The 26,390-nt window shown below is 50.5% G+C and overlaps 2 protein-coding genes across 6 annotated transcripts in view; one reads left to right on the forward strand and one right to left on the reverse strand.

The window, feature by feature from the left end:
* Window positions 1-10,251, forward strand: part of Atg7 (autophagy related 7) — a 168,184-nt gene extending 157,933 nt beyond the window's left edge. The window contains exon 18 of one of the 2 annotated variants that reach the window (XM_051203764.1): window positions 10,207-10,251. In XM_051203764.1, coding sequence (XP_051059721.1) covers window positions 10,207-10,239 — 33 coding nt within the window. In that variant the 3' untranslated portion in view covers window positions 10,240-10,251. The remainder of the gene's footprint in view (window positions 1-10,206) is intronic. The other variant, XM_051203765.1, reaches the window with a different exon arrangement.
* A 2,922-nt stretch (window positions 10,252-13,173) lies between these two features.
* Window positions 13,174-26,390, reverse strand: part of Vgll4 (vestigial like family member 4) — a 101,934-nt gene continuing 88,717 nt past the window's right edge. For 2 of the 4 annotated variants that reach the window (XM_051203770.1, XM_051203768.1), the window contains exons 3-5: window positions 14,965-15,160; window positions 13,847-13,970; window positions 13,176-13,566 (exon numbers count right to left, since the gene is read on the reverse strand). In XM_051203770.1, the coding sequence (XP_051059727.1) occupies window positions 13,295-13,566; window positions 13,847-13,970; window positions 14,965-15,160 (592 nt within the window). In that variant the 3' untranslated portion in view covers window positions 13,176-13,294. Of the gene's footprint in view, window positions 13,567-13,846; window positions 13,971-14,964; window positions 15,161-26,390 lie in introns of all 4 variants that reach the window. The other 2 variants (XM_051203766.1, XM_051203769.1) reach the window with 2 other exon arrangements.

Raw genomic sequence — 26,390 nt, forward strand, 5'->3', positions numbered from 1 at the left:
GAATGGCAGTCCTTGATGCTGGGTAGGTACGTGCCACTGGGCAGGGACCACACACAGTACCTTCCTATTTGCTGTACTGAAGGGACACCACATACTCAATGTTAGCAGAATATGACATGGAGCTCTGAGGGACCCAGCCCTGTCCACTGTCCTCTGTCTCTCAAAATCAGGTGTGCTGGAGCCCACATGGGAAATTGTCATCTCCTAGGAGCCTGGTGTCCATGTAGCCATAGTCATGTTTTCTCATATGAGGCTTCCAGAGTCTTAGTAGCTAGGAAGAATGGCTTTCCCGCTTTCTCATGGCTTGGCCAGACAGCCTGTGCCTGAGCTGCCCTGCAGGCTCTTCCTGCAGAAGTCTCCCTAGCCAGCCTTAAGTTCTCTTGATATCTTCTTGCTAAAAGCTCCCTGCTCCCTCCTTGTAGATCCCTCCCCCAGGAGGCCTTCCCTGGAGGCCATATGGGCATTTCTGCTAGAACTTCCCATTCTCCAGTATCTAGGCCAGCCCATCTCCTGCAGAACCTTCTACTCCTTCTAGCTCAGGCCTCTTCCTGTGCACATCTATAGACCCCTGTTGGTGCCCTCTGAGTGGTCCACTGGTTGGAATGAAGGCTTGCCAAGGGAAAGGCTAAGCCCAGAATCTTTGCCTCTTGGTCTCCTGAGATGTTCACCCCAAACCTGGTAGAAATGTGTTTACAAAGCAAAAGTGGGGGCCACACAGGTCTCCAAGTGGCTCACTGTCAGGCTGGGGACCATGACCATGGAAGGCAGCTCCTGTCTGGACTTGCAGGTAGGAGCCAAGGGGAAGCACAAAGCCTCCTTGAGGACCCCATTCTGTGATGATGGGTCCAGCCATGCGGTACTGTGGTTGCCATGGGTGCCTATCCTGAGATGCCTCTATATTTAGACAGGAACATAAAACAGCCAGGGAAAGAAAGACACCCTAGTGTCACTTAAGAACACTGTTGCCCTTAAGCTGTGGCTGTGACTCCTGAGAGCTAGTCTCAATTAATGGCTTCCCCAGAACCTTCTGGAGGAGCTCTAGGAACTGCCCTGTCCTCAGGGATCCTGCTAGCCTTACCCCTTACTGTAATGATTAAACACACACACACACACACACACATACACACACACACACACACACACACACAAAGCCGAAGCTTCCCTAGAAAGGAAAGGGTGGTTGCATATGGAGGAAGGGAGAGGCTCTAAGGCCCCTGCCCTGCAGGGACAGGATGCTTACAGGGTCTAGATGGCCACAGCTATACAGGCAAGCCTTGGCCTCAGAAGCAAGAGAAGCAGAATGGCAGACCGTTGAGGGCCCAGTGTGTTGTGGGTAGCTCCTTAGAGCAAGTTAAACAAAGCCCACCATCTTTTAAGACTGCCACTGAGCACAGCACCCCACAGCCCCTGCCAGGCTAGGCTCAAGAAGACTGAGACATGATGACCAAGAGCTCACTCTCCCTGGCCGGGCCCGGCAGCTGCGCTCTGACCCCTCTGTTGTCCTGGGAGGAAGACTGGGACTGGCACAGGTCTACTTCTTCCCAGGCTCTTCGGCCAGGGTAGAGGTGAAGAAATCAAAATTTTCCATTTCCCAGGCAAAGGGCAGAGTTTTGTGCACACCTCAGGGAGGATGTTTGTGTTCAGGGAGGTCGTTGGCTGTCTGCTTTCAGAGTAAACGCTCTCGCGGTAACCCTCGCATAGGGTTTGGACATTGGCCTCAGTATCTTCCGGCATGGACCAGCTGCTGTGACCTAGCTCAGGGCAGCCAGGACCACCCTGCTCTTCAGAGGCTGCTATGTGAGGCTGCTCACCTTCCACTCCCTGTACTCACAGAAAGCAGCAACACTAACAGCAGCTATTGCTTTCTCCAGTTATCGAGGCTTGTATTCAATATGGATGTTCTTCCCTAAGCATGGGCTCACCACTAGACAAGCCGTAGGAAGGTGAAGGCTGACCACAGCACGCTGGGACCCAGCGCCTGCCATGCCCTGGACAAGCATTGGTTCCTTCCACTTAGGACTAGGATTGCTTTCAGCTTGGGGCTTTTCTTGGTGTGCCTTCTGTTGCTGGCTCCTGGTTTTGGAAGCTGGGAAGTCAGACTGGCGAGGGTGTCACTGCATCGGAGCATGGTGAGGCAGAACAAGGGTGTGAGCTCTTCTTATGAAGCTGGTCACCCCATCATGGGAGCCCTAGCCTGATGACCTCATCCAACACTAGGTCCCCACCTCCCAGTACTGCCACACTGTATGTTAACCAGGCATATACTGAACATCTCTGAATACCATCAACATGGCCATTTGGGGAACACACGGAAACCCCCCCCACCAGTGTGTGAAAGTCTCTGGGTGGACAGAGTTTAGTGGTCCATGGTAAGAAACTGTCAAACCACCTGGTGTACATACTTGGAGTCCCAGCTACTCAAGAGGTTGGGGCAGGAAGATTGCTCCAGGCTAGCCCGAGCAACATAGCAAGAGACAAACAGGAGATGGGACCTCACAGTATACAACCCTGGCTAGCTTTGAACTCTGTGTAGACCAGGCTGGTCTCAAACTCGTAGAGATCCACCTGCTGCTGCCTCCCCGAGTGCTGGGATTAAAGGTGTGTGTCACCACACTCGACCTTTTGATGCCATCTTTAAAAGGGGGAAAAAAAAAAAAAAAAACATTTTTAATTTTGGTGGTATCCAGTCAAAATTTTTTTTTCTTTTCTGGCTCCTGTTCTCTATAGTCATGTGACAGTGGGGCTGTGCACATGGCTGTGACCAAGCTAGTTCTTGTGTGTGGTGTGTAGTGTGGCGGGGTGGCAGTTGCTTTTTCTGCAGCATCGAGTCCTTCCAGCACTGTTTGCTCAGAGCTGTTTGCCTTGTTGGATCCTCTGGGCCCCTCGTCCCCCTGCTTTGTCATACTTTGTTTCTCTGGTCCTGGGGAGGTGCCTGGCTGACACATTGCTGTGTGTTCCCATCCTTACCTGGGTGCCACACTGTCTTTAGAGAGGGCTTAGGAGGCCAGTGTCTGTACTGTGCCTTGGTGGTGATGGTCAACCCAGGGTCAGACCCCTGGGGACTCTGATGGAGTATCCAAACCTGTTAGCACAGCTTTCCCTTGGGGCTTATCTTGAAGGTCCCTTTTGTTACTGTACATCGAGTGTCAAAATGAGCTCCCAGGAAGCCTGTGCACAGGCATACCCTTCCCAGAGCCCTGGGGGCCCCTCTCTTCCTCCCTTCTTCCACACTCTCTGATGGTGATCCCCAAAGCCCTGTGAAGTAGAGGACAGGCCACGAATGTGCCTGCCCCTTTAAAGTTTTCTAAGGAGCCCAAAATCCGAGCTGCATAATGGAAACCACTTCTTCGCAGCCTCCAGCATGGCCATTTATCTCAATCACCAGGGCACTTAAGATGTGGGCCAAACATATAAATCATATCTTGAAAGAAAGTATGTTGGTGCCACAAAAATTACCCTGTATTCTTACCACCTAATTCAAAAAATGTGTTTTGAAGCTTAGGGAAGAGCAAGCAAACCCAGGCTGTCAGTCTCCCCACACAGCCCACCTCCAGCCAAACTCCAGAGGGGCTGAAGTGGAGATTGGCATGCCCAGGAGGGCTGTGCCTAGATTGCTCCTTTGAAGGTCAGTGAAGGTCAGAGGGAATGCCAAGCCCCAAGGAGGTCTACTCCCATTTGTCAGTGTCTCCCAGCTCAGTGGCTCTCACTCACAAACACTCTCCAGAGCTCCTTTACTGACATCCCAGGGGAGAGGACTAAATACATCTGCACCCTGAGACCTATTTCCAGACTAAGATGAAGAGGCAGGAGTGGGCTGGGGGCTGGGATTTGAGGCTTTCCTATCTTGAAACTCTCATGATTCCATTGGATTCTATGTCTGGTTCAGCAATCCCTTCCTACAGGTAGGGGACAGGGTTCCCAGCCCCAGTTCTTAGAGCAACCCCCTACACGCATGCATGCACACATGCACGCATGCAGGCTGCTCCTGGTCTGAGAGTGCACTGAGCGCTGTGAAAGTATCAAACAAGCAAGAATGAACCTGCGGTCCCAACAGCAGGAATCTTGTTCTCACTTCCTGGCCTCATGCTGTTATACTTTTGTTACCAAGCATAGAGTTTATTTTCTCTGCTTACCTAATTCATTTGTGAACATGTTCATACCCTTAAACCCTGCCTGCATACAGGCTCCGGATCCCTTCCTGTCCCAGCCGCGCTGCTCTGGCTGTCCCTGAAATGGGAAGCATTCTGGCCCAGGCTCGAGGGACCCACTTCCCCTCTTCTCCTTTCCCTGACCTTCATGAGACAGTGTCCCTTCTCCCTGCCACAGAGAATGTGCTAGAAGGTGTATAGGTCTCCTGGTGTGGGGAACTGTCATCTCTCCTTGCTTCCTCCATATTTCTGTTATAACAAAAATAGCAACAACAAAAAAACATGTTCAAGTGGAAAGTTCTGGAAGAGCTGTCTCAGTTAGGGTTTCTATTGCTGTGATAAAACACCATGACCAAAAAACAATTTGGGGAGGAAAGGGTTTATTTGCATTACACTTGTACATTGATGTTCATCATTGAAGGAAGTCAGGACAGTGGCTCAAGCAGGGCAGGAACCTACAGGCAGGAGCTGATACGGAAGTCGGAAGTCGTGTAGTGGTGCTATTTACTGGCTTGCTCCCCATGACTTGCTCAACCTGCTTTGTTATAGAACAGAGGAACACCAGCCCAGGGGTGGCACTACCCACAATGACTAAGAAAGTGCCTTACAGGCCTGCCTATAGCCCTGTCCTAAGGAGACATTTTCTCAGTAGAGGTTTCCTCTTTTCAGAAAAATCTAGCTTGTATCAAGTTGACACAAGAGATGACATGAGATTACCCCTCAAAACCAACTTTATTAGGAGAAAGTCTCTCAGGAATGAGGATATAAATCCACCCTGAAGTAGGGGAGCAGCCAAGAGAAGAGAACATCACACCAAAGACTGCATGCAGGAGGAGAGGGAGATGGGGAGGAGGGAGATGGGGAGGAGGGAGATGGGGAGGAGGGAGATGGGGAGGAGGGAGATGGGGAGGAGGGAGATGGGGAAGAGGGAAATGGGGAAGAGGGAAATGGGTGATGGGGAGGAGGGAGATGGGGAGGAGGGAGATGGGGAGGAGGGAAATGGGTGATGGGGAGGAGGGAGATGGGGAAGAGGGAAATGGGGAAGAGGGAAATGGGTGATGGGGAGGAGGGAGATGGGGAGGAGGGAAATGGGTGATGGGGAGGAGGGAGATGGAGGAGGAGGGAGATGGGAGATGGGGGAGATGGGGGAGGAGGGAGATGGGGAGGAGGGAGATGGAGGAGGAGGGAGATGGAGGAGGAGGGAGATGGAGAAGAGGGAAATGGGTGATGGGGAGGAGGGACATGGGAGATGGGGGAGATGGGGGAGGAGAGAGATGGGAGAGGAGAGAGATGGGAGATGGGGAGGGGGAGGAGGGAGATGGGAGATGGGGAGGAGGGAGATGGGGAGGGGGAGATGGGGGACGAGAGGGGGATGGGACGAGAAGCTCCCCACATACAGAATGACAGGATCCTGATAGGAGAGAAGGGGCTCTCAGTTTCCTCTTGGAAACCCCAAGAACAAAGAAGGCTTTCTGATGTTTAAAGGCTTTGGTGGGTGGGGGTGGAGGGAAGTTGCATCCCATGTGGTTCTGTCTGGCTTAGTCTACCTGCCAAGGGGCACAGGCTCTAAACTTAGCATGTAGTTGCAAGAGGGGTGGGACTATTCTTACTCACAGCCAAAAGTGGTAGGAAGGAAGATGCCAGGGACCAGGAGAGAAAGCACAGGGGATTTGGCCTGATCAGGAGGCAAGAAAAGGCAGCTAGAAGGTCGGTGATAGCTCCCTCTCCCAGCTGTTGTCCCCAGTCCCTGGCAACCCCCAGAACTGACAAACAGGTGGTGAGTAGCTGCAGGCATACTCAGGGAGATGGCCTCCCTTTCCTCCTTACTGACCCACCACATGGGAGAGGCCTACGTGGCTGAGGGAAGCCTTTCTCCTCTCCTGCCCTGGGCATGTTGGACAAGCAGGACTCTGTCATACACTGTTGCAGGTTTATCTGCAAGACTGTACCTGGTGCGGGGTGGGGGTGGGGGGAGGATGGGGGCTGGGGGATGGGGAGGATGGAGACACAGCAACAATGAATTCTTTGCCTGCTTCTTGGATGGCATCAGGAGGCTACACAGCACCCATAGCCAGTCCCGCCCCTCAGGTCCCGGCCCTCCCAGGCTGCAGTCTCCGCTGTCCCCTCTGCTTACCCTTCTAGCCACCACCTTGCTTCCTGCGTGTCCTAGTCCTAGTCAGCCTAGGATGTCATGGGCTATACAGCACCCCACAATCCATCAACCACAGAGCCCCACAAGCCTCGTCCTGTTTCTGGACGTCATTCTTGGCTTAGGCATTTTTGTCTTGGGAAGCTCTTCCTGGTCTTGGTGCTACCTGCTGTTAGAACCCAGGAGGGTTTGTGAGGGATCATGTCATACAAGAAGAAGGATCAGTGGTGTTCACAACCCCCAGAGGGACATAATGACAGGTCTTCCAGCCTCCCCCAGGACGGTCTGATTCTTTCTAGGGAGTCTGTAGAGGAAGCTCAGGCCACAATCTTTACCTGGTCCCAGCACAATCCACCCCTGCTCTGGTCGGTCCCTCTCTTCCAGAAGAGGGAGGTGAGAAGTGGTCCATACAGAGGCCCACAAGGCATAAAGAGTGCCAACCCCAACTTTCACAAGCGCAGTGTGGTTTAAGATGTTTACATTAGCAAGTGAACACATTTAACACACCCCCAAAATGTAATTGTGCCATCCCCAGGTTATGACAGTGCATGAAAGAGGCCCCTCGGCCCATGCTGTCTCCTCAGTGTGGCTCAGAGCAGATCCAGGCTGGAACTGGATGCCAGCAGCTCCTTTCCGGAGCCTGCCATGCCTGTGCTGCTGCAGCTGGTACACCTTGATACCCTCTGGGGCTGTGGGTCCAGGCAGGCATCCTCTTTGGCACCTTATACTCTCATCTCAGAACCCTGGCCTGCCCTGCTGGTTCCCTCAGAGCACGGTGGGGGTAGGGGGGTGGGGCTCCTGCCCTGGCCATCCTCAGTGAGACTGTGATGTGCAAGTATAAGCCAAATTAACCCTTTCCTCCCCAAGTTGCTTTTGGCCAGGGTGTTTACCACAGCAATAGAAACCCTGACTAAATACATGTGTATGATGTGTGAGAGTGTGTGTATGTGTATGTACGCATATGTGTGCAACAGGCCAGTTTGTAGGCAGAAGCAAGCCATCTTTGTTCTGACCTTCCACCTCGGACAAGGTCTCTGTTGTTTGCAGGCTAGCCCACAAGTTCCTGGTGATGCTGGTCTCTACTTCCCACCTCTCTGTAGGAGCACAGGGGTCACAGACACATGCCACCATGCTCAGTTTTACAGGGGTTCCAGGGACTTGAACTAAATCTTCATGCATGCATGGCAAGTTTTTGTATCCACTGAACTAGCATTTCCTTGGCCCCTTCTGTGGTTTGATTGGCAGTCCCACAAAGACTAACAAGTGTCCACTGTGAAGCATCTGTTCATTTTTTTCCTTTGCCCATTTTAAAGAAATAAGTAGAGTTCTTTACACCAGCCCTTTATATGTGAAAACATTTTCTCCTGATTTGTGATAGCCTTTTTGCTTTCAAGCATCAAATTCTTAACACTTGTTAAAAGCCAGTCTTTCATTCTCTCTTTTTCATTTCTGGTGTCTGAAGAGATCTTTAATTTCTCTGGTTGCAAGCAGAATACCTTATGCCTGTTGAGGCTTCATCTTGACCGCAGAGAGCTCAAGGAGTTGCAGCCCTTTGCCAGGACGGGGCACTCCCATACCAGTCATTAATCAAGAAAATGCCCCATAGGATTGCCTGTAATTGTCGTGATTTTTCTTGGTCGAGGTTCCCTCTTCTCAGATCACTCTAACTTGTGTCAGGGTGACAAAACAAAACTAACCAACATAGACACCTTAAAAGCTTTATAGCCAGGCAGTGGTGGCACACACCTTTAATCCCAGCACTCAGGAGGCAGAGGCAATTGGATCTCTGAGTTCAAGGCCAGCCTGGTCTACAGACTGAGTTCCAAGACACCCAGAGCTGTTAACAGAGAAACCATCTTCAGAAAACAAAACAAACAAAAAAAACCAAAACAATAAAGCATTTATGGTGCCTTTCTCTTTAGAAAAGAGTATAGAGACTCACTGTAGTGGATTATGCCTATAATCCTAGCACTTGGGAGGCTAAGACAGGAGGGATGCATTGCCAAGTTCAAGGCAGTCTAGGCTATAGAGTGAAGCTTGGTAACCATCCTATGCCTGCACCAAGCATTAACATTTAAGCAAACCTCTGCAAACTCACCGTCTTCTAGATTCACGTGGAATACATCTGGGAGCCTGTTTAGGTCAGTGCCATCCTGAGTGCTATGTGAACCCCACCAATGAGCATGGCCAGGTTGCCCTAGTAGAGAAGTCCTCCATTGTCCCTAGGAGCTGGATCTGCAAGACCCCAACGATTTCATAGTAAGTCCTTTGAGTGGCTTGCAGGAGTCTCTCCAAGGGCTGGGCAGTGCCAGCTGCAGCCCTACTGGTCACAACCTCTAAGCTAAACAGCTAGTTGAAGAGTAACCATAACCATGACGAGCTCTACCTGCCCATCCACAGAGGGTGCCACTCAGTGTCACCCAGGAATGCTAGGCAGAAAATTCCAGAGCTCACCTTCCATCCAGCCACAGCCCCATCCTCAGTGTCCCCTTCCTTCACACTGGCTGCCCAGCCTTTTCTAGGTATGGTCTTCCCCGGCTTGGCAGCTTGTTGGCTGTTGATCTCAGGCAAACTTTTACCTCTCTGAGCTGTTCCTCCTTACCTAACTGGCAGGAGTGAGGCATAATGAGAGTATTAGCTCTGGGTCTGCACAAAGCCCATGGCACAGGCAGCTATGTAAATGTGCTTGGTGAATGGGTAGCTGAACCATGCTGCAGTTCTCATGGTTCCCATCTCCCCAGCTCAGCCTGCATATCTGGAAGTCTGGGTCAAGAAGAGCTCTTTCAAACAGGCAGCCAAGCTACCTACCTCATGAGGCCAGGCACCATGCTGGTGGGGATCTGGGACCTGAGGGGTAGTACCCAATGGGACAGGTGGCAAGTTCTTTTGCTCTAAAGCGAGGGTCTACGTAGAAATGGAGGGACAGCGGGGAGACATTGCCACCCTTGCTAAAGAGAGGAAGTCACCTTCTACGTTGCTTTCCACACCTTTTGACAGCCAGCACCGCTGTGAATGTTTAATTTGGCCAGACTTCCTGCCTCCTACCAACAAGCTGTTCCTTTCCTCAGCAGAGCTGAGGTAGCCTTGTGCAACCCATTCCAGGAATTCTGGAAGGCTGAAGGCATCGCTTCAGGGACAAACTCTCTGGGGGCCCTAGGGTGCCAGGGCCTTGGTACCTGCTGTGCTGACCTCAGGTCACCTCTCTGCAGGACTTTTGCCAGGAGTTACTGGGACAGAAACATAGCCTAAGGGGCCACTTCCTTCTTGGGGTGTTGCTGGAATGGGTTCCCTCCCCCATTCACACCCTCAGGCTCCCCCAGGGATACACAGAGGGACAGAGGCAGGGTCTGGTCGTCTCTGGCCTGTTACCCTGCCTAGGTAACCTGCCATTGCGGGGGGGGGGGGGGGGGCTGTTCTGAGTGACAGCCAGCCCTCTTGCCAGTGTCTGCACCTGGCCTAAGTAGTGTGGACAGTGGGACAGCACAGGGTGGCAAGTGCTCTCCTGCCAGACCCCCCCCCCCCCGAGAGTTCCTGCTCTCACACACTCAGCTTCTAGAGCACAGGGCACAGCTGGACAAGCACGGGGCCCATAGTGCACACTGTGAGGGCGAGGGGCTGGCTGGGTACCCTGAGGATAAGCAAGGGGAGGGTGAAGGGAAGGGCTGCCCAGCTGCTGCACTCTTCCTTTCACATGCAGCCTGGCCACAGCCTTCAGGAAAGGAGCAAGATTTAATACACTGCACAAGGAACAGGGCTTCAGTCCTCAGAGACAGGGCAGCTCTGCCAGGGAACCCCGTTGGGAGGCGCTCGGTACTTGTGGGAGTGCATGCTTCTGTTGTGGTGGCAGCTGTAGTTGGGAAATGTCATCTGTAGGCCCCCTCAGTTCAGTGTCTCCCCTTCTCCACACAGATCTGGGACATGAGTGACGAGGAGACCATCTGAGACAACCACGGCTCAGGAGTGTTCGGCCCTCAGCGCAGGACTGTTCCCCAGGACTGGTGATCTGGGTCCCACCACCTCCCTGGTTCTGGTCTCCACTCCCCCAAGGACTAGGGGCACCCTCTGATGCCCAGTTCTCTTTCCTGCGCCATCTCACCAGCTCTGAACTCAATAATAACTTTGGCATTGCCACTGATCTGGGGGTTCTTCCCTGTGCATTGATTTCCCCCCCCCCTCCTGTTGTCAAGATTTTGCTGGGATCGTTTCACCTTGGACCATAGAAGCTGCAGAAAGCATCTGACTCAGCATAGATCAAACAAGGATGTCTGTCCTAGGAGCCTCCATGGGGAGAGTCCCTTCTGTGGACCCTGGGCAGCAGTGGGCTGAGCTTATTGCCCAAGTATTCAAGTGGCTGCCTGCCTGGTGAGCAGCTGGGCCGCAGGCAGGTGCTTCATGGGGTTCCTATTGGGGCAAAGTTAGTTTTCCTCTTCATTCTAGGATGGGTCCTTAGTAGCTGTGGTCACCTGTCCTAAGTACACCTGCTCTTCCTAGCAGCTCCCCCTCCCACACTTACATACCTTCAACTTCGGTCTCATATCCAGAACAGTCCATACATGGCTGTCCGGCAGATGCAGTAAGGTAGAGTTGAGAGGTCCTTGGCCTAAGGAGGAGACTATAACAAGTAACCCTGCACAAGGGTTCCAAGATTCAGTGAGGCCTAGGCACAGGGCACCACATGCCACCCTAGGATGCAAGAGCCACACAAAGCCTTGGTTTAAGAGCACTTTATTATTGTTCTTAAGGCTACTTTTAAGTACAAAAAAAAAAAAAAAAAAAAAAAAAAAGATGGCCTGCCAAACCTTTTTTTTTCTTCTTCCAGGAAAAACAGGCCACAGAGAATGGTATATTACAGATTTACAAACACAGAGAGGGTTCAGCACACACATGGGTGGCTTGGTTCTGGGGAGGTCACAAAGCTCCTGCCCAGGCAGGATGGTGCACTCCTCGGCTGACGTGTGGCATTCCCCTCCAGGGCACAGCCTATTCCAGATAGGTTAGTGCACCAGAGACCCAGCCACCCACACTGCCACCCCCACCCCCAACAGCAACAACCCGATCACTGACGGGTGTCTGAGGCCTGTTGCCCACAGAGCCAGTCCGCGGTGCGGTTGTTTCCCTGTGACAACCTCAGTAGCCTGTAGAATAACAAACTAGTGGCTATTAATGCGGACGCAGTGTTGTCATGGAGTAACTGTGTACCTGCACGATTACAGACACACCTACAACAAAAAAAGATCAACTTTTTTTTTCCCAAACAACAAAAAAATGATTACCAGAGGAAAGGGAAAAATTAAATAGCTACATATCATTAACAAATTAATTGTTCTTCAAAAATACCTACAAATTTCTCTGTACATTCTTTACGCACAGCGTAATGATGGTCTTTAAAATTACCTATATAAAAAAAGTGTTCTCAACAATTCTTTTTTCCTACAGAAAATATAGGGGCCTGAATGTCAAGCTCGGAAGCCCAGGAGAGTGGCGTGAACTGTGTGCGGGGCAGGAGGGCTGTCCACTTTTGTAAGGACTGGTAGCCACCCTGTGACTACAGGTATCAGCCCCCGCCTTTCCACCCTTGCCTGTTTCCCTCCTACTGAAAGTCAGCCCCACGGGTTCCCATATGCAAGGAGTCCATAATGCCTTGTTGGAGAGGTGGTCCTGGCCAGATGATGTCCTAGCCCTTTAGTGGGCTGAGCCAGGGGACAGAAATGCTTACGGCCGGGAGGAGCAGCAGCTGTGGGGCATCCCCAGCCATGTCTGTCCTGCTTGTTTCTAATGTCTAGTTAGTAGCTATTAATAGAGCGGGAAATAGTGATACAGGAATAACTGTATAGTTATTATTGAGGAATGTGTACAGCCTTGGCCCCGGCCTGAGAGGAAGCACACGAAGCTCCATGCTGCAGACTGTCAGGCACCTACTGTTTGGCCAGTAGTTGGAAAGGAGCAGTCTGTGCATCAAAGAGCCTAAAGATGTGAACTCAAGTCCCAAGCCCAGGATGCAGAAAATCAGCAGCAATGGGCTCCCCAACCTACCACACCCACCGGCTGTGCGCTCCTTCTCGGAGTAAAGTGAGCGTCCATTACACGTCTCAGAAGCACAGCTGTACCAGCAGTGAATGTATCTAGGGCTGTAACTGACATAACAGGCTAATGCCACTGACCCGAAGCCAGTCAGTGCTACAGTCTGAGCTTATAGTCAATAGAAACCAGCTATTTTTCTTAAGACACGCACCATGTCAGAAGCACTACGGAGTCCTCTAGTCTTGGCACTAGCCTCACAAACTGCAGTGTTCAGAGAAGGTAAATGCCCATGGTCGGGGAAGTCTGCAGTCCAGTTGTGAGCACCTTAAGACTAGAAAGAAAGACCTAGAACCTGCTAGAGACCTAAGTTGAACAATGCAAGCACACATGGTCAGAAGTGTTCCCTAGCAGTTTGCCCTCGGTGCTGGCATCTCAGATGGCTGCCAATAGGCAGCCCTGCCCTCCATAGTGCAAATCAGGACAGTTCTTTTCAGGCAGACACATGTACACACAGACTGAGCTGGACCCCAGGTGCAAGCCAAGCCGTGCAAACCCGATCTCAAAAGCTAAGAGCACAAAGCGTCCGGATCCCCAAGTCTTCATGGCTTGTGACTAAGAAAGGGCCGCAGGGTCCCGGCTGCCAGGTGGCAGAGCTGCAGAGGTTTCTTTGGTAACCAGGGCAGGAAGCAAGGATGCTCCGCTGGACCGATGCTCCGCGCTGTTCCTGTTGCCATATTGAGACCCCTTGTACAAACACCAAGCAAGTACAAAAACAGAGCAGAACAAAAAGTCCAGACAACATGGTTTTGCGAATAAACCACCCTCCCACCCTCCCCTCAAGACTTTTTTTCTTTCTTTCTTTTTTTTTTTTTTTTTTTTTTTTTTTTTTTTTTTTTTTTTTTTTTGTAAAGCACGGACTGTTCAAAGCTCAGGCAAACCATGCAGATCCCTGTGTGGTCAGAGGGTGGAGCCCCCTTCAGGAGACCACAGAGGGGGAGTGACTATGGTTGACCATGTGGGCAGTGGGACTGGCTGGCTGGCCCCGGCGTGAGGCTGACTCTGGGCTGCTGGAAGCGCTGTCCTTCGCCGCTTTGATCTGAAGCCATGTGTCACCTAGTGCTTTGGCAAAGTGGTCGTCCACAGAGCCAGTGATGGACACCGAGTTGGGTGCTGGCTCCGGCTCCTTGTAGTTCTTGCCTAGGCTCCTTCGGAAGTGCTCTTCCACCACAGGGTCACAGGTGGCAGTTGCTGCAAAGGACGGATCAGAGGAGATGTCGCTGCATCAGTGGGCCGGGGTACCATAGTCAGTGGTGCCTAACCATACTGGCACTAAACAGCAATGATGAAGGCTGTCTCCCTGTCATCTAAAGCCCAGAGGTGCCAGGGACCCAAGCCATGGCCAATTAATTCAAGGTACGCATGTGCTCAAAAACATTGCTTTTAAACTCAAAGTGAATTTTAGGGAGAGGTTACAGCCCACAGCTTAATCCAGGTCCCCACATGCAAGCGGCCATGGTGGAAAACTCACCACTGGGCAGTCTCCGGTAACTGGCAGATCCAGATGCAGAGCAGCCACTGTGTGCAATGGGACAGTGAGAGAGGTTGCAGTTGCGAGCGCCCGCTGATGCGCAGGTTATCACAGAGGGCCGGTTCTGCAGGAGGGAGAATAGGTCAGCTCTTCACCCATTGATTAGGTGAGCAGCTGTGAAGTTCCTCTTCACAGGGACCTCTTCTGCACCCAGTTTTTCCTGGAGCCCACTGTGCTTCAAACAGCAGGTCCAGACGGGAAGACTAGATATGCTGGGGTCCCCTCTCCTGGCACCTGCAGCTAAGACCCTGACACGCAGCATCTCCTCAGGGCCAGGTCCCTTCCTCCTTGTCAGGGAGTGTGTACAAACTCTGACTGGAAACCTGGAATCACAGGCCTACCATGGGTCACTGAGAACTGCCTGGAGTCTGTGCTTTTAAAGCCTCCTCCGCTTGTCGTCTCTGGGGCCTGCTAAGACAGTGTGGTGCTAAGGTAAGGCAATCACTCAAGTCCTCAGGGTAGTGTGACCTCCTGCTCTTTGGTCTTACCACGTTGCCTTGAACTTATAATCTCAGCTACTTGGGAGAGGCAGGAGGATGACAAGACAGAGCTGCTAGTTCTGGCCTTGTTTTTTAAAAAGTAATAATTTTGCCAGGTAGTGGTGGCGGCACATGCCTTTAATCCCAAAACTCTGAAGGCAGGCAGATCTCTGTGAATTCAAGACCAGCATAGTCTACAGAGCGGGTTCTAGGACAGCCATGGCTATATGGAGAAACCCTGTCTTGAATATCCCTCCCCCTCCCCCAGAAAAAGAGCCTATATCCTTCTCACAGGTTTGTGGCCACTGACATTTAATTTTGTGGAACCCTCCTGGGTAAGCACAGGCCTCTTGGGAGGGACAGAGTGCTAGGAAGATGGGGGAGGGACACATGGGGACCTCCCTCATCAAGACCAATCCTGTGCAAAGCAGCAAAGTCTTAGGAACGGGACTGCGGAGGTCCCTTCAACTTCAGGACTTCTGCTCAGGGTTTCCATGTAGCTCTTGGTTCCCCACACCCAGCTTGACCTGGTCACCTCCAGATGAGAAGTAAGCAAGCTGCTTGACATAACATACACACCTGCTGCCTCTCCACAGCCGACCTGCCAGTGTCACTGGTGTTCTTAGTCAGTGCTAGAGGCTGCTCCATGAGGCCAGGGAGGGATGCATACAGGTGGCCACCATGCAAGCTCACAGCAGGGGCTGCAACCCGCTCAATGGGACTGCGGCTCCTTTCCCTGGGGTCTCTTCTGCAGTCTCCGTTGACAGTCTTATTCCTGAAAGACAGGGAGGGAAATGCCTGTCAAAGGGGGCCCTGGTGTTCCCATGGCATTCATACCCTGAGGTTAAGGGTACGACTAAAGGGTGAGTTAGGGAACCTGGCCCTAAGTACAGGACGTTCCCTCCTTCCCTGCTGGCAGACATGTCACTTAACAGTGTTGTCTGCCTGCCTAGATAGGAGACAACGCCATGTGCAGTTTGACCACCATGGGTCATTGAAGTAGGATGGGAATGCTGGTGATAAATAAACCTGACATATGGTATGAGCCAGTTCTGGGGCGAGACCATACTCGTGTATGCACCCTGGCACCAGAACCCGTTAGCACCTCTGTCCAGACAGGACACCAAGACAGTGGGTAGCCGAGCGACTGGCTCATCCACTGATGACCTCTTCTGTGTGGGTCTGTCTGCCTCTTGTTAGTGCAGCATAGGGCAACCAGTAGCTGAAGAAGACAGCAGTGTCCCTGAGCTGTAGGGGCCTGCATACTTGCCAGATGCCCAACGCCGCCTCTTCTATAAGGGATTTGTATGTCAACACAAGTGAGGCATGAGGACCCGCAAGGCCCAGCTTACACACACACTGTTCCAGGCTCAGCTCTGTCCCTTTTTAACCAGCTGCCAGAGCAAGCACTTTAAAATTTAAAGGAAAATGGGGGGCTGATTCCTAAGGTTTTTAGAAACTTCAGATGGTTCTCTTGAACCCATGCAACTTGGTCTGCTCCTTAACCATCAAAGCAGCAGGCTATGGACACTTGGCTTTGAGCAGAGAACAGCCATGCCTGCCTGCTGGGCCAGCCACATGTAACATGCTAATGTTTAGTCACATACCACACACCCCCCACATGTGATAGCTACACCTTTTATTAGTGACCAATCAATTTTCAATTCTAAGAAGTGACACCGTACCCACCATTCCCTGGCCTTGCTGTGTTCATCTCAAAGCCATCTTGTTATTAAGCAAATCTGACCTGACGGCTCTCTATTCAAGTATGAGCAGCTAGCACCTTTCCCATGAACCCTGTTCCCAACAGCCTTTCCTCTTATACTGTAGCAATAACTGTCCATCTGTCCTTCACCAGGGAGGCTGTACTTCTCTGAATGTGCAGTGGCCCCCAATTCCAGGGTACTTGTGCCACCACACCCCTGCTGATCACTCCTGCCCATCCTAGGCTGGCACGGAAAGTTTTCAGGGACAAAGTCCTGTCTGTCTTGAGCTACTGACCCCCTGCACAGGGAAAGAAAGCACCAAGATGCAAAACTGGGATGGGCAGACAGATGGAGCCTACACGCCCGGGGGCTCATGCAGCAGACACTAGCAAGGACAGGAAATCCCAGGGAGTACTATGGTTCCCAAAAGAACCTGCAGCAGGCAACGGGGACAGAAGAAGCCAGCACAAGGCGGGCTGGAGGGTCTGAGAAAGACAGCCTACAGATGGCGAGATGCCTACAGATGGCGAGATGCCTCAGGCAGGCTAGCATCACTTGTCCCCTTGACCTCAAGGTCACCAGTCCTTACCACCTTGGATCGATCCCCCACAGTCAAGCACCAACCTCAATGATGAGATAGATGCATAGAGAGCATAGAATGAGGTGGTACCAACAGGGGCCTCCAGGACCCAACACCTAGGAACTCATTCAGTCGGCACCGAGCATGGTACATCATACAAAATACACGAAACACAGAACAAGCCTGGGAACTTGCTGGTTAATTTTAGTAAAATTACACGTCACTCATATTTCCAGCTCACTTTTCCTGGTTCCTGGAGCTTAAAGGCAGACATTGTTTTCCATGTCCCTCCCCTTTGAATGAATCACAGCCTAGTGTGTCCTGTGCCGTCAGGACGCTGACCCAAACCACACACATCCTGCCGCTCCTTAAAGACCAAGTTGGTGGGTGGAAAACCAACAGGGGCCCTAGTAGGGCCTCGAGGACTCACGGAGCTGCCTGGGAGCAGCACCCTTGCCCAAGCCAACTATTTTAGGAGAGAAACAAAAAGGTGGGGTGGGCAAAAAGGAAGCCACCACCCTCATCCAGGCCAGAGTTTTCTGGGGATAGTCACCATGTGCTCCTGATCACTCTCTGAGGTCAGAAGACAAAGTAGACCAAATCCCAGAGTACAACTCCAAAGAAAACACACGGTCTGGCCCTTACCCATGTGCAGACCGGAGGGTTGGTTAGTCCTGTACAGTATCTTGCTCAGCCTGAGGAACCCTGCATGGTACGTTGGCAAGCAGAAGAGTAAGGAAGGGCCCACCCAGCCTTAGGCTTCCCACAACACACAGGATATCCTGGAGATGACAGAGTGAGCCTTCCTGATACCAATCTGTGCTGGTGTCACTGTGTGCCAGGGCCAGGGCCCATCTTGCTCTCACACTGTGCCCTGGGAACCTGCATGACAATCATAACCCTTCCCACAATCTAACACTAATAGTTGGGACAGAAACTAAGCCTTCAGACCTTCCCAAAGCCATGACCAACCTCAAGGCTATCTACTTTGACGAGAATTGTGTCTTTAATGGAGACATGACGGCATGGACCATATCCTCTGTGTCCCCAATCACAGTTTCCCATCCCTTGACAATCAAGAAGAAAGTCATGTTCCCATGTCCACCTCAAAGCCAAGACAGCAAGACTGTGTCTGGCTGACATTCCTGACGCTTAGCTATATAGGTTCTGTCTCACTTTCTGCTTAATGAAAATTCAAAACTCAACCCCAGGCAACTAGCCATGCCTCACTCCCTGTCACAGGAAGCTGGAAAACCTGCTGGAGCAGAGCACTGGGGGAGGATGGCCCTCAAGCTATTCAGGCTGGTGGTCTTTCCATCCCTTGCTGAGTGCTCAAACCTCATTCTGATGAACCCTGAAGTGGGAAACAGACTCAGGCACTATCTGAAGTTACCAAGCTGGTAAAGTCAAGGGTTCCAGGGCATAGCTCAAGGTCTGTAAAACCTTCCCTTCCTGACAGGGTAAAGCACCATTTCTATACCATCTCTCAGCAATGCATTTGAGTCTCTCCTGTGAATTGTTTTTAATTTCTGTCACAGACTGAACAGGGTCTCCTGAAAGATGTTATATGTGACCAGGTCTAATATCAGAACCACAACTCAATACCCCTAACGGGTAAATAAGGAAACAGGCACTCAAAGGGAAAACGATACCGAGAGATCAGGGGTGGCAGCAAAGAGAGCATCCCTCAGAGGAATCCAATCACTCCATGTAGATCAGGCTAGCCTTGAACTCACAGAGTTCAGTCAATCAGCTTGCTTCTGCCTATTCATGTCAAATAAAGGAGCTAGAAACTGGCAATGTTGGGGAGCCTAACCCTGGGCTAGCCTCCATTAATGTGTGTGCTTGTACCTTCGTTTTAACAAAAAAAAAAAAAAAAAAAAAAAAAGTTTTTAAAGCTTAAAAACTATGAAGAATTATCATAAAAGTAAAAAATTGTAAAAATTTTGGGGCGGCAAGACAGAAATGCTCGTTTGTCTTGTGAGCCCAATGACCTAAGTTGGCATGGTGATAAAAATCAACTAACGGCTCATCCTCAGGATGCACACGGCTGCCTTCCCTCCATCTCGAGCACCAAATGGCTTTATAGATCTCTAGAATCCACTACACTGATGCTTTCTGCTGACTGACCTATAATTAATGCAAAAGCATTTTAGAGCAGTGGTTCTCAACCTTCCTAACGCTGTGATCCTTTTACAGTTCCTCATGGCTGTGGTGACCCCAAACCATAACATTATTTTCATTTTTGCTACTGTAATGAATTGTAATGGCTGACATGCTTCCCCTACTGAGAACCACTGCTTTAAAGATTTACTTATGTAGTATATAAACAGTGTTCTTCCTAGTATGTCTGCAACCATACAGATGGTTGTGAGCCACCGTGTGGTTGGGAATTGAACTCAGGACCTCTGGAAGAGCAGCCAGCACTCTCAATCTCAGAGCTATCTCTCTAGCCTCTGCTTTAGAGTCTTAGAGATGTAGCAAGGACCCTAAGCCTCACTGTCCTTCAGATAACACATGCTATGCCCGGTGCATGAGGCTAGAAGGCCAATCAGTGCAAGGCCCGAGGCCTGGCTGGTCCAGAAGCTGGCGAGATAATCTACTTCCCTGCGTGAGGGTGAGGAGGGGAATGCCTGTGGAGCTGCTGTTATCTGAATCTGACCATCAACTCAGCAACTCTGGATGGTTCTGGAAGGAATGCTCTTGCCTGGTTTCCCACTTGCCATCACTGCAGCTGGGGAGCACTATCCCCCACTCCTTCCCCAGCGCCCAAGTCCCAGAGCAGGTAGGTGACAGTTCAGTGTCACCCAACCACTCCTGTGACAGGAGGTAAAGGTTGCCTCGTAGAAGAACTACATGGCCCCTGACACCCTTCTGATGAGGACTGGGGATTTGTCCCCACAGCTGAGCCCAGGGCTTCTAAGCCATCACTGGAGTCATGAAAGAGCCTGTTTGTGTCACGATGTCCCAGCCACCACCACCCATCTCCCCGGCCCCTCCAGCAGCCCAGGTGTCACTTGCATCCCACAAGAACATTCCCAGCAGTTACTTCCTCTCCCCCTCTCCTGTGTTCCCTGAAAGCCGCACACTATCTACTAAAAGGCTACGAAATGACCAGGTGAGTGAGTGCAAGGTGGCACTGGCTCAGTGTTACAGGCCCGGCTCTCCCAGTTCACCCTGGCTCAGCCTCAACTCTGTGCTCCACTCTGACTCCAGCCCTGTTCCCCCAGACCAGAACAGTCTGCATGTGTTTTACATCATTAGCTGAGACAAGAGAAAGAAACGGAAGCCTGAGAATCAAGTCTGCCATGAGACTAGGGGTGGAGCACTGTGCTCTCTGCATGTTAGCCAAGCAAGAATGGGTCCACCTGTAGCCACAAACCCCCAAGGACGTCACACAAATTAGGCCAAGAACCCATGTGCACGCCAAGCATGGTTTACAGAGCCCGAAGCTCACGTGCTGCACACATGCACACTCAAATGCTAATGGAGATGCTGCTGAGATTAATAAATGTTCACTCAAGATCCCTGCTGCTCCTGGGTGTACAGCTGTTTTCATCATTATACAGTCCCTCAATGAATGATACTAAAAAGTACAGCCACTATCGTGTTTTTGGCATTAAGCAATCCTCAAACTAGAGAGGGATGGAAAGCATCAGGCTCTTCCTGCCTAAGCCCAGCCGCCACATCTGCCATGGGCAGAAACCTCTAGACCACTCCCTCTCAACCCAGGGACAGGCGCCACTGGGCTGGTATTTATATTGTTACCCTTTAGGGAGGACTTGGGACCACAGAGATGACGGCTGGAGGATGGGATGAATGAAGAAAGGGGCTGGGAACATGCCAGTCATCCAGCACCAGCTCCCTGGAAGCCCACCTCCTCCCCCCCCCCCCCCGCCTCCCTCTCCCACTACCAGCTTTCCTAGACAAACCTTTATAGAGTTAGAAAAGGCGTGTGCAAGACTATAGCTCCCAGTGCCCCCTTGGGAAGGCTGTGGAGAAGACCAGGGGAGAAGACTCAGTCCCTCCAGCCACCAGGAGTGAACAAACAGAACAGGATCAGCTAGCTGGTGACTTGCACAGGTCCAGGTACATTTTTATGAATGAACTGTCAAAAAGCAAACCCAATCTTATGAGAAATCAGCATCAGAGGAGTTCATGAGATCAGGGCTCCTGGAGAAACTCCAGGAGGGTGATCCTCACTCAAACCCACCAGAAAGGAAAGGTGTGGACACACTGCACTCCCACCACATCTGCTGCAACAAGGTCTTTCAGAACTTCCAGCTAAATCTGGGGAAGGTTCGTTCCCTCCTAGTTTTTCCTCCACACTCTTGCAAAAGTCATTGGAAAATAAAATCAGACTGTTGGTGAAAACATCAGGCTTCATCCTGCTGAAGGGGTGGGAGTGGGTGTGCTCAGCAGTCACAGGGATGGCTGCATGGATGCTCAGACACTTGTAGGGACACAGCTTCTTTCCTCAGGCAAGCTGCTCAGCACAGAAAAGCTTCAGCGCAAAGCCTGTCTTCTAATGAGTGACAGGTGCCTTCAGAGGCCATGTCTTCCACGTCTTCCTTTTGAAAAAACTCAGGAAACTGTATGTATTCCATCTTTCAGCTACCAGAAAAGTCTTTCCCTGTCTGACTTGGCAGAACTCGGCAACAACACCAGCCTCTTTGAATTACTCTGGTGCGGACCCCACCAGACAGCTGGCAACACCACACACTCCACAGCAGAGCCTGGCACTGAAACGTTACTGCACAGCACTGGGACCCAAGCACCCGGGGAAAAGCTGGCTCCTTCAGCACAGTGGTAATCTCTGATTTGAAGACCTGGACATGTGTGCTAGGTGAAACAAGACCAAATTACCCAAGCCTGCAGTCCTTAGCACCCATGTCCCATTGGAAGGTGAGGTTTTGGGCTCAGTTTCCAGCACCCATATGGTGGCTCACAGCTGTCTATAACTCCAGTTCCAGGGTATCTGACACCCTCTTCTGGCCTCTATGGGCACGACACCCATGCAATGTACATATAAGTATGCAAGCAAAACACATAAAATAACTTAATCTAAATAGAAAGGTGGGGATCACACATAAACATTCCTTTCAATTCAGCTCTACCTATGACTTCCTCTGGAGCAGACACCTTGCTTGCATTCCCACACGTGTGTGTAATCCACATGGCTGCACACCCACACCCTGCACAGTGGTGACAGGTCTCAATTACTTTATGAAGTCTTTCATGCATTGATTCAACACCAAGTGAAAACCATGAAGAAAGTTTTTCTTCAAGTCACCAATAACCCTGACTGACCTTGAAAATTACAAATTGCAACCAAAAATAAAAATCATCCACTAAATTACCATAGAGCATGAACCTTAGGCATTGAGAATCCACAGCAATGAGATATGCACCTAAGAAACACTTTTTCCACACCTACCACAGTTTCTATATAACAGTGCCAATAAAGGGCCCAAAGGCCCTTCCATCTGCAGTACACAGACTCTCAATGTTTAGGGACATGATTGTCTCCAGGCACCTGGTCTGTCCTTCCTGAACTCCATTTTCCAAAATCGGAGGTGGGGGGGGGGCTGTTTCTTTTTAATACACATATTGAATTGTAGAAATAAGCTTTAAATTACATAATTATCCTAGTGCTCAGAAACACTACAATATGCTAGCAAATGGATGAACTAATTACAACTCAGTCTCCTCCATTCTTAGAAGTTCCCCATACACACAGGGGCCATCACTGAAGGCCTACTTCGCATCTCTCCAGGTCACAAAACTGCCCTTCCACACTTTCGTTCAGGATCTTGCCCTGTAGCCCAAGCTGGCCTCCTCTTTGAGATTCTCCTGTTTCAACCTCCCTTAATACTACAAATGCAGGCATGTGCCACCATCTAGGAGTCTCTCCCACCAAGCTGTGTGCTTTGCTTTCCCTGGTGGTCGCTGACATCCAAGAGCACTGTCCTGGTTGTTTCAATCTACTCAGTCTAAACTCTGGTGCTCTGAAGAGGGAAGAAAATGAACATGGAATAAAACAACTCAACTTTCTGCTCATCACTCATGTGGCATTTGATTGAGCTACAACTGTGTAGAGGATTCTAAGCCCTCATTCTGTCCTCTTAAACGAACATATTCAACTCAAGTCACTGCCCCTTCGAGTCCTCTGACTTCTAGCCCCATGGTTTATTTCTGTGTTATGGTAAGGACACTATCATTTAATGCCTTTTTAAAAAGATTTTTACGCTATGAGTGTATGAGATTTTATTTTTGTATATGAGTATTTTCCTACATAATATGGCATGGAATCCCCTAAAACCGGAGTTACAGGTGGTTATTAAATACTACATGAGTGCTGAGAACTGAACTCTGGTCCTCTGCAAAAGCAGCCAGGGCTGACAACCCTTGAGCTATTTTTCACCCCCTAGAATACCATATTTAGGGATGTCGTTCAGTAGCAGTAAGTGCATTCACATAGCTATATGATATATTATATATATCACCATCACCCACCTCCATGTGTTCTCTACTATTCCCACTAAGCACTAACCCCCAATCATACCACCTGGTGATTGGCCAATCCACATTCCCTCTTGATGAGCCAACCCATTCATTCGCCATACTAGAGGCCTTGCATAAGTTGATTCACGCACAGTCATTGTTTTGACTCTGGCTTATTTCATTTATCGTGATACCCTCATGGTTCATCTACGTGTTGGTATGTGTCAGAATTTCCTGCCTCTTTAAGGCTGAATATATTCCACTGCAACACAGAGACCCATGCTTTTCACCACCCACCCACCCACCCACCGACGACGGGCATTTTCCTGTGCTTTTTCCAGCTCTTCTATATGAACAGAGCCACTGTGAGTGTTGGTGTTCAAAGAGAAAAACTAGTACACCCTATTTTCAATTATTCTATGTAAATTCCCAGAAGAGATGTTGGATCACAGGATGATTCTTGGTCTTTGTCCTTAAAAATTCTGACAAACTGTGCAATGGCAACTGATGACTTTAATCTCAGCACGAAGAGGCAGGTGGATCTCTGAGTTGGAGACAGAGAAACCCTGTCTCGAAAACAGACCAAAAAAAAAAAAAAAAAAAAAAAAACCAAAACAAAACAAAAAACAAAAACAAAAAAAAAAAAAACACCAGTTCTGACAAATCACCAGTAGTATATATCATATCAGGTTGGGTCTAGAACTAGAACTTGTCTCTCATTTGCCACCTGCCCCTTGCCTACTGCAGAGAAACCAAAGAAAGGTTGCCAGAAGCACAGAACTGATCAGCTTTCTTAAAGACAGCCTACCCGGATTGTGAGAGCAACACTCATACACACTGTGAACATAACACGCAAATGTTAAGGCACACCCCCCAATACAAGCCAGTGTGGAGTGTGATCAGCTGTGAACTTCTGGGAGACCTACTCACAGCCACATAGCTGTGGTTCTCGTTTCTCACTATGAGCCCGAAACAATTGCTTCAAGTCTTCCGAGGGTGGCTAAAGTTAACAGTAATAGCTACCACTTGTGTGGCAGCAGTGTGTGGCCGGACCAAGTTCTAAGCATGTCTGCACCATTCCATGCAACAAGGGCACTCACTCCAACCTGCTGGTTCCTTGGCCTGGTGCAGCTAAGCTGGGCAGGGGACAGGTCTCAGAGTAGATGTGGAGGGAGCTTGGTAGAGCTGTTGTGCAAGTTCCCCAGAGCTAGGACAAAAGTATTTTCTATCAGGCTGGGGAGGTCGAGAGGTCAATGGTGGGGCATGAGCGCCAGGAGAACCTGAGTGGAGTGTCCAGAGGGAAGTGGCCCCACCTTCCAGACTTTAGCCAAGTGCTTTAATTTCTCCTTATCTTCTGTTAAGAATAAACTTGAGAGCAGAAGCGTGAGGTTGGCATCTGGTCTGAGGAAGAGGGCCCCTAGCAGCTGCTCCCCTCCAACTAGACCCTGTCACGTGACAGCCGCACCTGAACCTGGACTCCTCAACTCTGCCAGCTCCCTCCACACCCCATCCCCCTGACAGTCCCCTCAGGGGTCTAGTGGCTACAGGGCTCGGCTTGGAACAAGGTGCTGGGCGGCCAGGAGACAGAGACCGGAGGAACGTCCCTGCTGCGCCCATCAATTCTGTCTCCCCCAGCTTAAATTAATTACAGCTGAAAATACAGCGCTGCCATCTGCTTTGAAAACGGCAGGATAAGGGAATAAAATGAAAGGGGGTTTTGGTACTAACCTCACTTTAATCATTGCCAAGGAGCATGAAGACAGCCCAGCGTCCTCCCACAAGAAAGCCTGGGGCCTCACAAACTTGGCAGGCACGGCGGGCGCGCGCCCCGTCAGAATAAGAGTCCCCGGGAGGAGGGTGTGAGGTGCGGGGCCGCCTGCCCCGCGCTGCAGGGGAAGCTTCCTGCGGGCCTGGGAGAGGCTGGGAACTCCTGGGAGGCGTTATTTACAGAGTGCCGCCTGCCAAGAACGTTGCATGCATCGCTGCAGTTCCATTTTCAGAGAAAACAGATCTGCTGTCAGAATTACAGCAAGCCACTTCCTCTTTCTTTGTTTCCCTACCTTCCATAACATCAGGCTTTTAGCAAACTCTACAACTTGGCCAAAGGAAATGCTGGCAGGAAGGGGCGAGGCAGGAGGGAGGGGACAGGCCTGCAGTTCAGCTTCTGTCTGTGGGCCCTCTTGCCCTCCTCACAGACCCCACTTGAAAGGCTGTTCTGTTAGAAGTGCTGAAGGCCAGCACTGCAGACATGGCTATCTAGAAGTGAGCACATCATCTAGTCTGATCTGCAGATTTATGAACCTTACAGCCCGGGCCTGGCCTCAGTTACTAGGGGAGTCAAGGTTTGCAACGTGCATGGGCCTGCTAGCTGCTTTCACAGGGCAACATAGCCGCATTTATATCAAGCAAGCCTTCATAAGTAGACCTGTAGCACAGAAGAGGAAAGTACCCCAATGAAAGAGCATTTCTTGTGGGAGGAAAACACACTAAAGAGAAGGGGGGGGGGGGATGCAAAGGCTGTGTCTTCCAACCCTACCAACTGTCTATAGCAACTGTGTCCATAGCACCACATCTCAGGAGTGTAACTTTCTAGTAAATGCTGCATCCATCAAGCCCCAGGGAACATCTGGTGAAATGGCCAAATAAAAACAATTTCATTTTTTATTTCACAGTTTACTAAGGGTGCCCAGCAAGAGACTAGTGATACACCTCCCTTTCCACTGAGCCAGGCAGCCCTTCTAGCCACTCAGCTCCACCCCAGTCACCACCCCACCTCTCCACCCAGGGTAAACCCCTCCAGCTCCCACTGCCTCTAATTCAGGAGGCTATCAAAAAAGAGCCAAGATAAACAGGCCGGTGAAGTCTATACAAATGAGCCCCTTCGTTTCATAATGTACCTGTACTGAACAGTCACCAATGCCCTATCCTAGCCATGTGTTATGGGTGTTATCCAACACAGTTCAGTCCTTGCTAGAGCACTTTTAGAAGGTTTTCCTGCTAAAGAGAAAGATCTAGTGAGCCATCCAAGCACTTCCAAAGAAAAACACTGTGTGGGGGGAGGGGAGTGACTGACAGGTATGCCAGCACAGAGGTCAACCTCCAGAGTCAGTTATCATGGGGCATCCACCTTGGGTTTTGTTTTTTTTTTTTCCTGCTGTCATTGTTTTAAACAGTTTCTCATTGGCTTGAAACTCAGGCCAACTAGGCCTTGCTGA

The sequence above is a fragment of the Phodopus roborovskii genome, unplaced genomic scaffold (genome assembly GCF_943737965.1).
Source record: "Phodopus roborovskii unplaced genomic scaffold, PHOROB, whole genome shotgun sequence".
NCBI classification, from domain to species: Eukaryota; Metazoa; Chordata; class Mammalia; order Rodentia; family Cricetidae; genus Phodopus; species Phodopus roborovskii.